The sequence below is a fragment of the Octopus bimaculoides genome, chromosome 1, assembly GCF_046866305.1.
Source record: "Octopus bimaculoides isolate indiv1 chromosome 1, ASM4686630v1, whole genome shotgun sequence".
NCBI lineage: Eukaryota > Metazoa > Mollusca > Cephalopoda > Octopoda > Octopodidae > Octopus > Octopus bimaculoides.
Window position 1 is genome coordinate 175,172,784 of NC_142928.1, and position 17,768 is coordinate 175,190,551.

Genomic DNA, 17,768 nt, shown 5'->3' on the forward strand with positions numbered 1-17,768 from the left:
TAGTGCAGCCATTTTGTTTTGATGTGCAAACCCAACGAAAGGTAAAGGAATTAAGTCGCTTCACAATTTTTACACAGAACTTTGGGGGATTATTTTTTGGGTCATGAAATAGGTGTTTTAATTCTTGTTTATTTTTATCGAGTATTTTCTATTGATAATTTCGTTTGAACTGAATGGTTTCTCAAGTTAATGTCTATTTCATTAGTCTGATAATTTAAAGAAATGTACATATGTATATATATATATATATATAATAATATATCAACAGATGTAATTGAATACGTTGAATATTTCACTAGTTACTTCTACCTTACATATATTTATCTATCTGCTTAAAAGAAATATTTAAAGTTATGTAATTATCTATAATTAAAATGGTTATGATCTTATTAGTTGTTCATCTCAATTGTTTTAAAAATAAAATTCAGCTGTTTCCTCCTTTTTTTTGTTTTTGTTGTTAAATTCAAAATATGACAAATATTTCAACACTTAATTCGACCTATCTCTCCCCTTCTCGTTATACGTATGTATTTATACTTCACTTGCAGATAGAGCTATACATACGACTTAGGATTGGGTGTCAACTTTACAGATTTTGATTTCGTAACTGGGCGTACGCTAAAATATATCGCCAATACGTTATTACTTTACTGAATTATAATCTTTGATTATGAGACATGTTCTTGATCAGCGAATTAGACAGATAAACGATCAGTTAACCAGATTCATTAGACGCAAACTTCTGTTTAATTTTTGACAAAGTTTATTTTCCCTTCATGAATATAAGTGTCAAAAATGTATCTTGTGATTGAATTCATACCTAGTTTTCAACTTTGAACTTTGTATACGTATTTAAGTATCTCTTTTGTTCATGTTAGCTGAGTAAAATATAAATTATGGAAATTTAATGGATTTCCTTTCAGTTGTATTTTAATTATTTTCGGAAATTCCTATTGAAACTAATTATTTTGTTGCTCTCCTTATCCAATCTAAACATTAAACGAGAAATGTAAAGAACAAAATCTGTTATATGTGAATTTATTATTATTATTATTATTATGCTTATATATATATATATATATAACGTTCATAGTTGCTATAATTAAATGAATACTCATTACTGTATTGATAGTTGCTCTCTTCAAAAGACATCTATTCACGTTATTCTGGTGGTGAAGATCGCCTTCGATACTAACTTTTTGACGAATCAGCATAAAAAAGGGGAAATATCCCCACCTGGTGATAGTAATGAGTTAATATTGTTTACAAACAGGTTTAATCGTATACAGAGATTGTCGACAAATCGTAAATTGTTATTCAGTCTTCCTTTTTACTTATGTCAACATGAACGCCTATCAATTTCATTACGATAATCTCAATATCGTTTCTTTTCTTTTTATTATTCACTGTAAACTAGGTTGTATTTTGCTTTAATTTATGGGAAATTGTTAATTTATTTTAAACAATTATTTGTAAATGATAATTATACACTTCATAGTTATTTATATCACATTCATGTGAAAATAAATATCAGTTGCTCAGATGCAACTAGTTTTTAACTAGATTTCATTACCTTATCACACTCCAGATAATAATCCAACTTTTTTTTTTATTATTTTAGCTGAATAGGTTAAAATATTTTCTATTTTAATATATCGCATACTTAAGTTTGTTTCAATAAACTTAATTCTTTGCATTACAGCATTTCTGCAACACACTAGTCTACTTCAGCTGTGTGTCATATTACCGTTTAGTTCACTACAACATCTTTGATAAAGGTTTCTTTTTGTTTCTGCTAATCCTGTCACGAGTATACATAAAAAATTCGAGTTATTCAAATTATTAAACTTGGTTTCATAAATCTCTTTGTACGTTTGTATACTTACTTTGGTATAAGAACTTTTTTTGTTTACATTGTATAATTTTATATTTTATGATTATATTCATAATTTTATTTTATTTTACTATTAGGTCTCAAGTATGTTTATGATTGAATGGATTACCAACATCCTAAATTTTATGGGTAAGAAAAAAAAACTTAATCATTATGTATATCAAATTGATTGATATGTAGTTAATGTAGTTTTCAAGGATTTAATATTTAAGAATGCTCAAACTACTACCAGTAATAATAGTAATATGATTTCGATTGATCTCTTTGATTTTACTAATTTATTACTGTTGAGGATAGCTTACTGCTACAGTTTTTTTTTTTTTATTATAGTGGGTGGGTTATAAGCAGGCCATTATCATGCAACAGAATAAAGCATGTGTGGAGTTCATTTCTCAATAACTGATATCTTACAAACGAGTGACATAGTGTGTGTGTGTGTGTATGTAATGATAACCAGAATCCTGAGAATGATAGCAAAGTTCTCTGTATAGAGTTTAGGTAAGTAACCAAATAGATTTTGTTGGTCAGAAACCTACAGCTACGTTATATTTTAGAAACGAGACATTCAAATAAAATTTCTTTAGGAGATTTAACAGTGTGTGTGCTTAAAAAAAAATAAAAGCATGTGAACGAACACACACTTCTCTTTTATATATTAGATAAAATATAAGGGCATAGGAACGATCGTGTGAACAAATAGTCTTTCAGGAGCAAGTAACTCGTTATTTTCACTTAATGTTTGCAAGATCTATTTTTACAACTGATCCAGCTGCTGAAAACTTGAATAATTTGGAACTACTGTTATGACTTATTTCAAGGCTTATATTTTTTATCAATAAATAAGTACTATTTACCACAGAAGTTGTCAACAGTAGGAAGGGTATCCAGCTGTGAAAAAGCTATTGCCTCCATTATGACAAAAATATGAATGCAAAATAGCAAGGCTCTGGATGTCAGTTCTTGTTGAATTCAATTTAGAGTAAGATTTTTATTGCCATATTTGACCACCCACTCTTGCAGTGATTCTCAACACCATCTTTTACTGGAATTGTATTTTTACAAACACCCCATCCTTGCATTGGTAATCGAACACGTTAATTTTGTGCAGTGATTTATTATCCATATATTTTTATATTGTTCTATCGATCATCATATTTAATGTTCATGCCCTTCCTTTTAGATACTTGCATGGACTAGTACCTCTATGCTAAACTTATATAAATTACTGAAGAAAGTGTCAAATTCACCACAAAACCAAGGACATATTTAGATTTGCATTATTGGTGTACATGAATAAAAACAAAAAAGAATAAAGAACACTACTATTTAAATTTTAAATGAAATACTATTACGGTTGTTACTGATGTTAGTGAATCAGATCCATTTGTCAGTATTTGATTATTTTTAAGATTAAAAAGAAAAGTAAATATAAATGAATTCAAGATATTCAAAAAATCCTCACATTTCAAAAACAATATTAACAATTGAAAAATAGTATTGGTTTCAACACTGGTGATTTTTGTTTCTTTAATGGAGTTTCACATTACTGTGGTTCAAACCACATTATTCGAATTTTAGGAAATGTACAGAACACAGATGTCATGGGTGCAAGTCACTGTCATCTCCATGATTGGAGTAATGTCCTCCATATAATAATTTTTTGTGAAAAAGAAGCCATGACAACTTATATAATCTGAAAGATAAGCTGAACAAGAAAAATCACAAATGCTTATCCTTATATATGAAATTCTGAATTTAGTTCTTAGACCCCCCCCTCCCCAGTCCTACCTTTGTGGACCACAGATTGGGAACCACTGGTATAAATCAATGTGGTAGTTTATGTAGAGAAGTAACACATGTATATGGTTCAAAAATTTTTAAAAAAAACAAAATCTGACCACTGGTGCAAAAGAAAATATGGCGCAAAATGGGCTTAAGACCATCACTTATCATCCAGGCTAGAACTATTGTATTAGTGACTAACTTTTGAAACAAGAGACTTTTGCAAGAGAAATTAAATTCTAAAAATAATGTATATCATTGAGTTAAGTAATTTCCTTATATTTTTACTTAATCTAGAAAGCTTAATTTTCTTTTAAAGATCAATGTAAAACAAACTACATGTATCTAAATGGAATGTAAGTTAAATAGAATTTCTGATGTCGTGTTTTATTTATCTCTGACTGGTATCATTTTAGAGGAATTTGAATTTTGCATATATTTCTGCAGTTATGCAAAACAAACTTATTTCAATTGAAAATCTCAAGTTAGCAATTCAGTTTTATTTTGTAATGTAAAGAGAGTACAATATCTAATATGTGTCACATGGTAAATTATTTATTAATGACTAATTGGCTTGTGTACCAGAAAGTTTAGTTAAAGAATTGTAGTGTTACCAATTTGAAAGCCTGGTTATATGTACTAATTATGTGGCACGTTGCCAATAAGTGTAGTTATATCTTAGTTTTTCAGGCAGAAAATTCACTTGATAACTAATTGAAGTTTTTGTTTGTTTTTACTCTAGCAACTTAAATTATAGAATCAAATAGAAAATAAGTGCTACGGTTCTGCTAACCTTGAAATGCGATTTTACTTTCATATACACCAAAGAACAGTTAAAATTTTTGTGAGGTGCTGGCATGGCTGTGTGGTGAAAATGTCTACTTCTCAATCATGTGGTTTTGGGTTCAGTTCCACTGAACTGCACTTTGTGTCTTCCACAATAGCCCTGGGCTAACCAAATCCTTGTAAGTGGGTTCATTAAATAGAAATTAAATGAAGCCCATTGTACGTGTGTGTTTGTTTCTCCTTGTCCTGACATTGTGTGATAGTTGTAAAGCATCACCATCATACAAGTAATGATATTCATCACCAATCTTCTGTGTAAACATGTCTGGCCACAGTGAAATATTACCTTGCTTAGAAGCAGGTGAGTTTTGGCAACAAGAAGGACATCCGGCTGTAGAAAATCTGCCTCAACAAATTCCATATGAGCATAAAAAAAGTAGATGTTAAAACAGTGATGAGGATGATTAATTCTTTGCTACTTGCTTCATTTATCTGTAAGAATACATTCAGATCCTATTAAATTATCAGATGTATTTGACCTTGCATCATTTACTAACTTAGGAAATATAAATAATAGAAGATTTGTCTCTACATATGTGGTCAATACTTGAATATTTTGCACTCATGACTATTGCAATCAACAGTATCTGAAAGAATTCACAGCAATATTTTGTGAAAATATTCACAAGAATTTTGTTTTCATTCTATTGCATTTAATTTTCCATAAATATTGTTATTCATCTGATGCATGACATTTCTAACTGTTGATCTACATAATAGTAGTTAACATATTTAAATTAGGGAGCATTAAAATGTTAGAAAATAACTTTGAAGTCAAATCATAAGAAAGAAACGGTCTAAAATCTTTGACACAAAAAAAATGTGCCCTTCTAACTTCAATAGTTTCTGAGGTACCACAAGCAGACTGATATGCTATCAAACAAGCAAACTTGACAAAGACTAATTTTTCAGTGATTAGGAGCAATGATGGTTAGTAATACACAAAAAGTAGTGGATAAATATTGGTGTCAAAAAATTTGGACATGTGTCTGGATAAGATGGTGTTAAGGATATTTGATGTGTTAGCACCCACACCAGGCATAACTGCAGGGTAAGAAGTTTGCTTCTCAACCACTTGATTCCAGGTTCAGTCCCACTGTGTGGCACCCTGGGCAAGTGTCTTCTACTATAGCCTTGGGCCAACCAAAGCCTTGTGAGTGGATATAGTAGATAGAAACTGAAAGAAGCCTATCATATGTCTGTGTTTGTACCCCACCACTGCTTAACAACCAATTGTGGTGTGTTTATGTCCCTGTAACTTAGCAGAATAAGTATTAGGCTTCAAAAAAATAACAAGTTCTAGGGTAAGTTCATTCGACTAAAACCCTTCAAGGTGGTGCCCCAGCATGGCCACAGTCAAATGACTGAAACAAGTAAAAGCTTAAAACAAAGATAAAGATATTGTCTTATACAATTAGAAGTTTAATTTGTAGTGAAAGCACCTACTACACTCTCTGAGTGGTTGGCGTTAGGAAGGGCATCCAGCTGTAGAAACTCTGCCAAATTTAGATTGGAGCCTGGTGTTGCCATCCGGTTTCACCAGTCCTCAGTCAAGTCCAACCCATGCTAGCATGGAAAGCGGACGTTAAACGATGATGATGATGAATACTATTATTTTTCTCTTCATCTCTTCATGGAGAGACAGAAAAATTCCTTTGATTTTGTTCATCTGTTTTTGATTAATTTCATTCTTAACCTGTTTCAGCTTATTGTGTATTAAAGGTCACTAATAAGCTGGTTTCAGGCATGTTGGAGCTGTGACTCAGTGAATTAAAAGTATCAAAACATATATCCCTTTGGCCAAGTGCTTAAATGAATAATGACCTTATCTTGACATGGACCAGCTGGAAATAACTTTTAAAAATAAAAAAAAATTAAGAATTTCTACTTCATAATCTTTAAAATGTTGCAGTTTTGAGACATTGGTATTCTTTCAGCATAATGAAAATAATATGCCAAATCATTTTTTCATTTTCAGTTTAAAGTTCCTTTGGAATGGTGTTTTTTTTTTAATTATTTTTTAAATTCTACTCAGGCTTTGTTTGGTGACAAGTCTGCAATTTTACTTTATCCAGTTTTGTTGAAGTATAATAAAAACTATTAATTGTGGAGTTACTAAAAGCCTATTAACTAGACTTACTTTCAAATATATAAGTTCACAAATTACCTTGTTTTTAGTAAACTTCTACTTAGCTATTGCCCTTATGAGTAAGCCTCATTTTAAATATAAGTTTGAGAGTGCATTATAATAGAACTTCATAATATCCATTAAATTCTTATTCAGATATAAACCTTCAAATTCATACCTACCTTAAGAGTTGCAGTACTCGTACTTTATTAGCACGGTTTTCAATGAAAAATTAATCTTTGGATTCACTTTGGCTACACACTTGAAATGTTTATTGATTTCTTTGGGGAATTAACAATCCTTATTACTAGTTTAGGCTTCGGAGTGTAATAAAAGGTTTGTTTCTTTCTACTGGAACAGAGACACTGTAAAGGAAAAGAACCACTAACAACCAAAATAATAACTAATAACATAATAAAAAAAATACACTTTTAATTTAGAATAATAGTTTTCAACTGGGACCCATATGACTCTTAAGGGTCCATATAAGATTTTTGAGGATCCACACAAGCAAAATAGTAAATTGGGGACCCACAATAGTCTATTAAGGGGCCATGAAAAAAGTTTGCTTTAGATATATTTATTGCAAGAAACAGCATCAACCTACATGAGTTAATGTATGAAAAGCAAAAAGGGAATTTTTTAAGAAGTATCTATGAAAAACATTGAATGGCCATGGGTGTCCATCAGATAAAGTAGTAATCAAAGGAGTTCATAGGTAAATGATGGTTGATAACCATTGTCTTGGACTTTTTTATATTCGGGTTTCAGTATGAAATTTATTTTAGACAATGTCAAGCTTAGATGCAATAATATTTATCTTATTACATTTGGAGAGTAATTTAATGGCAGGATCCTTATATTTTATTTATGTTGAGTTTATTGAAAAGCTATTGGAAGCAAGGACAGTTTTTAACATAAATTAAAAATCAATATTCTCTCGTAATTTTACCACTGAAATTTTTTTGAATTGAGATTAGCAAAGCTGTTCATTGGATCTGAATATTTTTGATGCAGTTACTCTGCTAGTTAAATAATATTTTACTACTATTCTTTTTCAGCAATGGTTTTGGTAAACAGCGTCGATTTTTATAATTCTGTAAATAATAATAATAGTATTTTTTAGCTTAAAGCTTGTAAGCAATCACTGTGTAATGACTGAAGAAAATAGTCTAATAATGGGGCATATAAGCCCTCAATGGCAAAAGTAGGTTTTCCTGTATTTGTGGGACACAAACCCACATCTACTATTCTTATCTCTGAGTAGGGGAAAAAATTTGGTAGAAGTGTTTAATTTCATTTCAATAATGACTTTTGTATTTATGAAATGTTTTGAGATATATCATTAAAATGTTAATTCTTTTGTACAGGAGATAAAGACATTTTAAATTAAAGCTTGTATAGAGAAACAAAGGAAAGTTTTCTTTAAGGTATAACTTAGTTTTCTTTTTGTTTTCAGGTTTGTATAAAAAATCTGGCAAACTCGTATTTCTTGGCCTGGACAATGCTGGAAAGACTACATTATTACACATGCTCAAAGATGAGCGAATGGCACAACATGTACCAACATTACATCCCAGTAAGATAATCTCATATTCAATATGCATTTTTTTTTATTGTTACTTACAATTTTATTTTTTAAATTGTATGTTCTATTTTTATCTTTTTATGGTAATTAGCTTGTTTTCATATACATCATTAAAAATATAAATCATCATCATCAGCAAGACATTGACGTCATTTTTTTCTTTTGTATTTGTTTTTTCCCCCCTGCTTTCATGGTTTGAATAAGTCTTGCATCATTTTACCTGCTGTTGCAGTCTCTTGTCATCTGGTTTGTGACAATAAGAAAACTAATTTTCTTGTGGTGTGGTTTCTATGTCCAGATATCTTTTTCATAACAAGTAACTTTACAACAGACTGGGTGCATTTTATCATGCTTTCAACATCAATCTACAAGAGTACTAAAACCTCTCCCCTATCCCATATCTCTTTTTTTTTTTTTTTTATGCTGCTGTCTCTACCTCTATCTAATCTCTGATTAGAATACTTGCTTTTATATTGTTTGGCTTGCCTAACTTTCTACATGGGTTGATTGCATTATGGTTGAGACACCACATCTCTTCATGTTTTGCATATCTATAATGTATAAATTTATTTCGAATATGGTTAAAAGGGGGACATTCAGTCAGAGACTGATGGCATATTTAGTGACTATTGTGCTTAAAAGAATCGTAACTTCTGGCATAATATAATTCTAAATACTTAATTTCTATGGTGTAATATATATCATCCTGTGTATGTAGGATAACAAAAAAAAATATTTAAAATCTTTTTTCAACTTTGTTAATCTTAATATCCATATTGGTTCCACAGTCCCTTTGAAAAAGACATGGTGGAATGAATGTCCTTGGGTCTATTGATAACAGATCAATATTTTATTTCTCTCTCTCTCTCTCTCTCTATGTATATATATATGAGAGAGAGGCATGGCTGTATGGTAAGAAGCTTGCTTCCCAACCACATGATTCTGGGTTCTGTCCCACTGCATGGCATCTTGGGGAATTGTCTTCTACTATAGTCAAGTACTAGGCTTAGAAATAAGTCCTGGGGGACTATTTTTCGACTAAAACTCTTAAGGTGGTGCTCCTGCATGACCACAGTCAAATGATTGAAACAAGTGAAAGAATATATATATATATATATATATATATAAACACACACACACCAATCAGAGGTTGTTGACCTGTTTAGTGACTGCTGTACATAATTGTAACTTTTAACATATTCTAAATACTTTATATTTCTAATGTGTTTATATAATAAAGAAAAACCTCATGCAAAATGAATTATTTATTCAGTTCTACCTACTTTTCAATACCTGACCACATTATCAGTGTTGTATTGTAGAGTCACTGTGTATTTTGCATCTTATGACATATACCGTCATCCAGCCAACCCAACCTAGATGAACCAAGCCTACCCATCAATTACCTCTTTCCATCCAGAGCCATCTAAATGCTTTCTCAGTAGCCCATATACTGTTCTTATGGCTTTTCTACAGCCCCTTCCTGCAACCCCTCAACCCCATCAGAAAACACCCGATTCTCCACCCATCCTGCAACAGTCTACTACCAAATCTTGCTGCTTAGCTTTCCTCTTTCATGCCTCTGCCATTTTGTCCTTCAAGGTACAGTTAATTCCAATAGGATTTGTTGCCTATATATTCAAAATTAATTATTTACTAATATTCTGGTTGGCTGATCTTGCAGAAGAATAATTAAAAATTATCAATCAAGTAATAAAGGCAGAGCTTTTATTAATTCCAGTTTTGTGAAATGATTAGCAAATATTCAGTAGATTTATTTTTTGTTTTTTTTTAACATCTGAAACCTTGGATCAAAAATTACAAAATAAAAAATATCTCAAGTATTCCTAAGTAGACATCTGGTTTTCATTTGATATGTAAATTAATACTTGTCATTCTCCTTCGTCTCTCTCTCACACATGAAATTACTCTTTTTACTTCCAACTTGCCTCTGTTCCATCACCATTCAACATATGTCCTCCATGCTGGCATAAGTTGGATAGTTTGACAGGAGCTGACAAGCCAGAGGACTGCACCAAGCTCCACTGTTGTTTTGGCATAGTTTTCACAGTTGGATGCCCTTCCAAATGCCAATCACTTTACAATGTGAACTGGATACTTTTTATGTGGCACTAGCACCTGTGAGGTCACCAAGTAACTGTCAGAACAAATATCCTTTGAGAGGGGGTGGTATTGGAGGAGGTGGATTTGTGCCAAGTGAGAGATTGGAGTTGATGAACAGAAAAAAAGTTTGTCTTGCTGTAGAGGAGATACATGGTTACCCCAGTCAAAGGGGGTGAAAGGGAATAAGAGAGATGGTAGTGCTGTGCCAAGGCATACTCTCAAGGTACAGGGATGAGAATATAAAAATGAGATGGTTGAGTATTGCTGAGGGTACATGAATGAAAGTGGGGTGAGGATTTGAACTTGTAACCATGTGACAATTTTCTCTCTCTTTTTTTTCTTTTTTATCTTTAAAAAAATACATTAATTTTCAAATTAAAATGTTCTTGACCAATATTTATGTAAACTGAATGTTAATCCAAATATTAATAACTCTTCATATGTTCTTTTTTTGTCTTCTTTAGCGTCTGAAGAGTTAACAATGGGTGGCATGAGATTTACAACATTCGATTTAGGAGGACATCAACAAGGTATTTTGTTTACTTTTGCTCTGCTTTACATGTTCTAATAAAAAAATTTTTAATGAATTCTATATTTTAGGCTGGAATCAGTTATAAACCTTTGGTTTCTAAGATTAATTTCAACCAAAAGTTCTTGATCAAAATCTGATGCCATTGATTCACTTAATGACAAATGAACTGTGAAATATCAAGCAATTTAGTTTCCCTTACAAGTTTTTAATTACATAAGTTATTAACCTACTGATCCCCATGGCAGTGGCACGTAAAAAACACCATCTGAACCTGGCCAATGCCAGCACCGCTTTGACTGGCTTCTGTGCTGGTGGCACATAAAAAGCACCAACCAATCGTGGTCGTTGGTTGGTGTTAGGAAGAGCATCCAGCTGTAGAAACACTGCCAGATCAGACTGGAGCCTGGTGCAGCCTCCTGGCTTCCCAGACCCTAGTCGAACCGTCCAACCCATGCCAGCATGGAAAACAGACGTTAAACGATGATGATAATGATATTGGCATCACCAATCTTAAATTGTATGGTAACTTCATAGTACAACTTCTACAAGCATATTAACCATTGTTGGGATTATTTTTTCTGTAATTTATCAGACATTTTAAAGTCTGCATTGTTAATTCTTATTTTTTTTATTGCCCACAAGGGGCTAAACATAGAGGAGACAAACAAGGACAGGCAGAGTGATTAAGTCGATTACATCGACCCCAGTGTGTAACTGGTACTTAATTTATCGACCCCGAAAGGAAGGAAGGGAAAGTCAACCTCAGCGCAATTTGAACTCAGAACATAACGGCACACGAAATACCGCTAAGCGTTTCGCTCGGCGTGCTAACGATTCTGCCAGCTCGCCGCCTTCTCGTTATTAATTTTGATTTTCTTTTCTCGTGCTGGTTGGGCACGACATGATCAAGACAGCTGCAACTTATCCATGTAGATAAAGTGTCCTACAATTTATTTTCTAAGTTTAAGATATATGCTAAGATGGTTTAGTTGTAATATCACTATGAAAGTTTACGTCTTGTTATTAAGTTTTCATTGTATCTATCATTTTTTATTTCTTTTCCATAGTTAGACGAGTTTGGAAAGATTATTTCCCAGCAGTGGATGGTATTGTATTTCTTGTTGATGTTTGTGATAAGGAGAGGTTCATTGAAGCAAAAGCTGAATTGGATGTAAGTTAAATTAATTTGGTTTCTAATAACATAAAATCGTTTTCATTTTTATCCCATTTGAACTTTTGTTTTTGACAATAGTGTTGATATTTATTTTACCCCAAAATAGTTTGTTTGATTGCTGTATTAGTATTGTCAAGTCACTCATGAGAAGACATGCTGTTTAGATTCATTTGTGCCATATTCATGACTATTTTATGGGTTCCTTTTCATTAAATGAAGTTGTGCTTCCTAAGGTAAAATCAATTTGCTGGAAAATGAATTTCGCAAGCAAAATTCAACTATCTCAACAATGATTATTTGTAGTTGGTATTTTCAGATTATTTTGCTAATGTCTTTGAGGAATTATATTCAATAAGGAAAATGCATGATGGACATCTTTTCATATCAGTTTTTCAGTCACCATTACTGGCATCAATTAAATGTTAACACATATATGTATTTTAACTATTATAAGAACAGGCTGCATTTATTTACATTGTGATACTTTTCTTATATCCAATATTCTACATTACAATTAGTTTGCTCATTTTCTATTAAGTCTCTTAACTGGAACAAATGTAGAATTATCAAATCTTATACATAACCTAACCATAAAGATTAACCTTCAAATTGCATTTTCCTTTTGTTAATCCTTAATACAGAGTCTGCTGACAGATGAACAAGTTGCTAATGCTCCTATTTTAATTCTTGGTAATAAAATTGATAAAGCTGGAGCTGCCAGTGAAGATGAAATTCGCATTAGTTTTGGATTACATGCTCAAACAACAGGAAAGGTAATATTTTATTTTAACTTTTTTTTTTTTTTGTTCTCTCATCCCCATTTTAGATCTTCCTTCTCAAGACTATGCAATTTTGCAACTACTTTGAGTTACATAACTTCATAATTCAAACTTTTGAGTTACCATTTAGCTTTTCAATATATTTCATCATTTTCTCTATGATTTATAAATATTAGATTAACAGGCGCAGGAGTGACTGTGCGGTAAGTAGCTTACTTACCAACCACATGGTTCCGGGTTCAGTCCCACTGCGTGGCACCTTGGACAAGTGTCTTCTACTATAGCCTCAGGCTGACCAAAGCCTTGTGAGTGGATTTGGTCGTATATATGAAGGCCTTCGGCTTTAGGAAGGGCATCCAGCTCTAGAAACTCTGCCAAATTTAGATCGGAGCCTGGTGTTGCCATCCGGTTTCACCAGTCCTCAGTCAAATCGTCCAACCCATGCTAGCATGGAAAGCGGACGTTAAACGATGATGATGATATGTGTGTGTATGTGTATATATATATATATATATATATATATATATATAGATATATATATAGATATATATATATATATATATATATATATATGTGTGTGTGTATGTATATATATATATATATGTATGTGTGTGTGTATGTTTGTGTGTCTGTGTTTGTCCCGCCAACTTCGCTTGACAACCGATGCTGGTGTGTTTACGTCCCCGTAACTTAGCGGTTCAGCAAAAAGAGACCGATAGAATAAGTACGAGGCTTACAAAGAATAAGTCCTGGGGTCGATTTGCTCAACTAAAGGTGGTGCCCCAGCATGGCCGCAGTCAAATGACTGAAACCAGTAAAAGAGTAAGCTAATATATGTGCACCTTTTGAAATTGGTTATTCATGTTGCTTTTTCTCATTCTTTGATTCTCTTTCCTACATTAAAATTTCAAGTTTGTGGGTCCCAATCAAGTGGTTTTGGATTCAGTCCTACCTTGTGGCACCTTAGGTAACTGTGTAATACTATAAGCCTTGGGCCAACCAAAATCTTGTGAGTGAATAAATCATGAGTTGCATCAGCACAAGGTCTCTGTTTCAATCTTAAGATGGTAAGACGTGCTTTCAGTGAGATTTGGTTACTCTTGAACAACTGCATAGAGACCTCCCTTGCTGGGTTGAGTAAATAATTAGATAATTTGATTGAAGTAGAAGCACTAGTCTAGATTTCTTGGAATCACTCTTTAGATAATCTCAAATATATTATTCCATTTCATTATTGTATGATTATAGTGCTCTTCAATAAATTCTTTATCATTGTCATTTTGTTTAATGCAAAAAGGATTTTAAAAAATAGACATAGTTTTGCAAGAGTTTGCAAGTGCTGGCTTGTAATTTGGTCTAGATCTTAGCTGATATTATCAAACAGTAAATGACTTCTGTTTTCCCTATTTTTCAGTTATTTACAGTTTGATTTTTTTTTTTTTTTTTTCAGGGTACTAGCCCCCGCAGTGAGTTGCATGGCCGACCTATGGAACTGTTTATGTGCAGCATCCTAAAACGACAAGGCTATGGAGAGGGCTTTCGGTGGATGGCCCAATATATTAAATGACTTGTGTTTACTTTAGTTGGAAGTGGACTTCAAATAATTAGCCTGTGAAAAAAAAAAAGAAAATGACAATTAAACAGGGATTTTGTTTGACAACAGACTGATTCTAGGTGCATGATTGAAAAAAAATACTATTCACCCTCCATTTCATAACATGACAGACTCTGACACTGACAGATTTTCCTGAAATTTCCCTTCTAACTATTTGTTTTAAGTTGCGATGACAACTGGAAATATGCTAATGTTTTGATTGGCTGGTGATGGTTGTCCACTCATTTGCCATGTAGTTGTTCTTTTCTAACAAAACATCAGAATTAAATTAAAATTTATAAATTACAATGCTTTTAATGCATTGTTATTTCTCTAACAGAATTTATGGGATTTTTAAAAAGTTTTTTTTTTAACTAATTAAAGAACTTAGTTTAAAATCTAATTTAGCAAAGTTAATGCACTTTTTTCCTCCTTTTTTCCCTCACAATTTTATAATTAATTGTGGCTTCATCTGATGTTAAAAATTTCTATATTTGCTAATATCATAGGTTTTCTTTGAAATACAAATCAATTTCTTACTCATTATCTTTGTTATGGGTATTTTTTTTAATTTGAAATTTGGTTATTCCTTCAACCCTTGCATTAATTATTCCAAAGTTGTTTATTTTTCAAATGAATATATATTTATGTGTTAATGATTTTTAATCTTAACTTCCAAGAAACTTCTCCGCTGAGATCTGAATTTAAGTTAACATTGAGAACTGTATTGTACTTTCCTCTTTTTCTAAACAATTCAATTATAAATTTAGCAAATTTCGTTTTGATTAGAGCAATTTCCAATTCTCACATTGCTTATTTTCATTTTGTCGTGTGAAAGTGCCTTTGCCAAACTGAATTGACTAAGAATGTTGATTATGCTCTGCTCAATGTTTTGACATGCAACATAGCACCTCTTAAAGAAGGTGCATCTGGTTGACAAAACAACAATGAATTCGTATCAAGTGTCTTTTGTATGGCTCTTAATTTGTCAAGCAATCCAATGCAAATATCATGTGATCTTCAAAGGAAGAAAGTATCAGTGTAAATCTCTTGAGCTATTTTCTAGAAACTATTTTTCTTCCTCTTTGAGAACTATGAATTGCTCAAGTGTCTGTTCGGATGTAAATTTATGTAGTTATCTGTATTCTTTGATGGATTTAAAGAAAAAAAATTGAGCAAATCTGGATCTTCAGTAATAATTTGTTTTGTGGAAATTAAAGCTATGTTGTGCACATTCTAAGAGATTCTAATGAAAAGTCAACAAAGATTCTATTTGACTGCTGGCACAAATACAATGGGAGATTCACTCATTTCTTGAGCGATGTGTGGAAGAAGTTATTTTTGTTTCAGTAAGTACTAATAGCTAAATCAAACCAATTTAGGCTTCAAGATATATATCTCTACATCTCAGTACATTTGTTTCTTTAATATATGATCTGCATAGTTACTAATCTTTATTTATTTTTTTTTTTTTTAAACTTTTAGTGTGATTATTTGAGTAAAATTTTAGGATACTATAAAAAAAATTAACTTTCTTTGCGTAATAAATCATTTATATATATAATATATATGTGAATGGTTATTACAATTGAGATTGAAATGGGATGGTAACATACTCATTTCCTTCCTGAATGCTCATCTAAATTTTATAATTTGTTAATTCTTGAAATGTAATTATCTTGAAGTGAGTTTTTCCCCCCCCTTCTTTAAATATTAACTTCGTCTACAGTGTATTTTCCTGCTAAATGGGGAAAAATTACATTCGAAAGGAATTAAAGTTGATTATTGTTTAAAAATACTTTTTCTTTTCATTTTTTTATCCCCTCTTCTCTCAAACATATCAGCTTGTGGAAAAGGCATCGTGTTGTGTAGAGACTTTAGAATATTCTTAAAAGTAAATGGCTAAATCTGTGGAACAGTTGACAAAAAAGTCTTGTAATTTAGTTACAGCCCTATAAGTTCTGCATTCAAATCCTGCCAAGGTGGACTTTCATCTCTTCATGACTCAATAAAATAAATAGCAATCGAGTATTGGGATTGATTAAATCAACTATACTCTAGTACAAAATTTCTTTCCAAGTTAGAAATCACTATGATTATTAAGTTTTATCAGATTTGTTTAATTTTTGCAGAAGACATTGTTGGTGGTATAATTGATGCATCCACATAGCTTTATTATTGTTTATTACTGTGGTCAAATAGAGGATTGAATATAGGAATGTAGATGACATGTATTTCTTATATCAAGACTACACTTCCAAAACTGTTTTACCTCAATGTTAATACAGTATCACTTTCTGTCTTGATCTTGTATAAAACTATGTTTTATACAACCACTGCAGCTCAACACGTTTTTTTTTTTTTTTCTTTTTTTTTTGCTTCCAACTTCACTAGAAATCACAAGAAGACTCAAAATTGCTCTTGCACTTCCACTATTTAAGAACTTTATTACACTGAACACTAGACTATAGTCATTGCTGACATCTGCCTTGAGGGTTTTTTTAATACATAAACTACTTAAGCTGAACAATACATATTGAGATAGAACATATATTCCATACCTGTATTCCTAATGGCTCCAGAAATCCTTATTTTTATCAGCAATTTCTTTTTGATATAACATTTTCTGGTCTTTTTATCAAAAGGAACCTGATAAGCTTCTTACCTCATTCATTTGGGTCCCAGCAGGTGCAAGTTGAATATATCAAACTCTGAGTTCTCTAAATCTGGAGAGTATGAAATACAAAATTTACTGACACATGTTTCTTTTGTCTACACCAGCTAGTTTATGCAAAAATGACAACTCTGCCCAGTTACTTCCTAAATTTGCCTATCCTTAAAATTTCTCTCCTCAAACCCTGATCCCTACGCTATCGCTAATTTTATTGTGTAAACCCTTTTATTATCTTATACTGCCTTTGTTTCAATTTTTAAAGTAATGAAGAATTTAGTAAAATAGTTATTATTAAGCTTATATTTGGAGAATAAGTTAACATGAAATTTTGAAGGATGGTTATATGACCCAAAACCAAGATGGTATCAAAAAACCAGAAATTCTCTCAGTTTAATATCAAATAGGTTAAATTAGTGAAGTTATTCCTAGTTCATTGAGAATATGAACAGTTCAAAAATTTCACTTCTTGGTTGTCCACTTCAAGAACCAGTCTGTCAAAAATCCTGCTTTTGTGAAATTATAATTTACATTGATTACATACCAACAGTTTGAAGAGAAATATACATATAAATGTGGCTAAGTTCAAAATTAGGATTTTCATTGATTTGAAAATCCAACTATTATTACTTGGAACTAAAACTTCCTATTAAGGT

General features: G+C 31.7%; 1 protein-coding gene across 1 annotated transcript; it reads left to right on the forward strand.

Annotated features, from left to right (window-relative positions):
• Positions 1-9: 9 nt before the first annotated feature.
• LOC106867660 (small COPII coat GTPase SAR1B) lies at positions 10-16,237 on the forward strand. The gene is made up of 7 exons (XM_014912594.3): positions 10-41; positions 1,972-2,023; positions 8,110-8,229; positions 10,827-10,892; positions 11,962-12,065; positions 12,710-12,841; positions 14,298-16,237. Exons 2-7 carry the CDS (start codon positions 1,981-1,983, stop codon positions 14,412-14,414), a joined length of 582 nt encoding a protein of 193 aa, XP_014768080.1. The 5' UTR covers positions 10-41; positions 1,972-1,980; the 3' UTR covers positions 14,415-16,237.
• Positions 16,238-17,768: the final 1,531 nt, after the last annotated feature.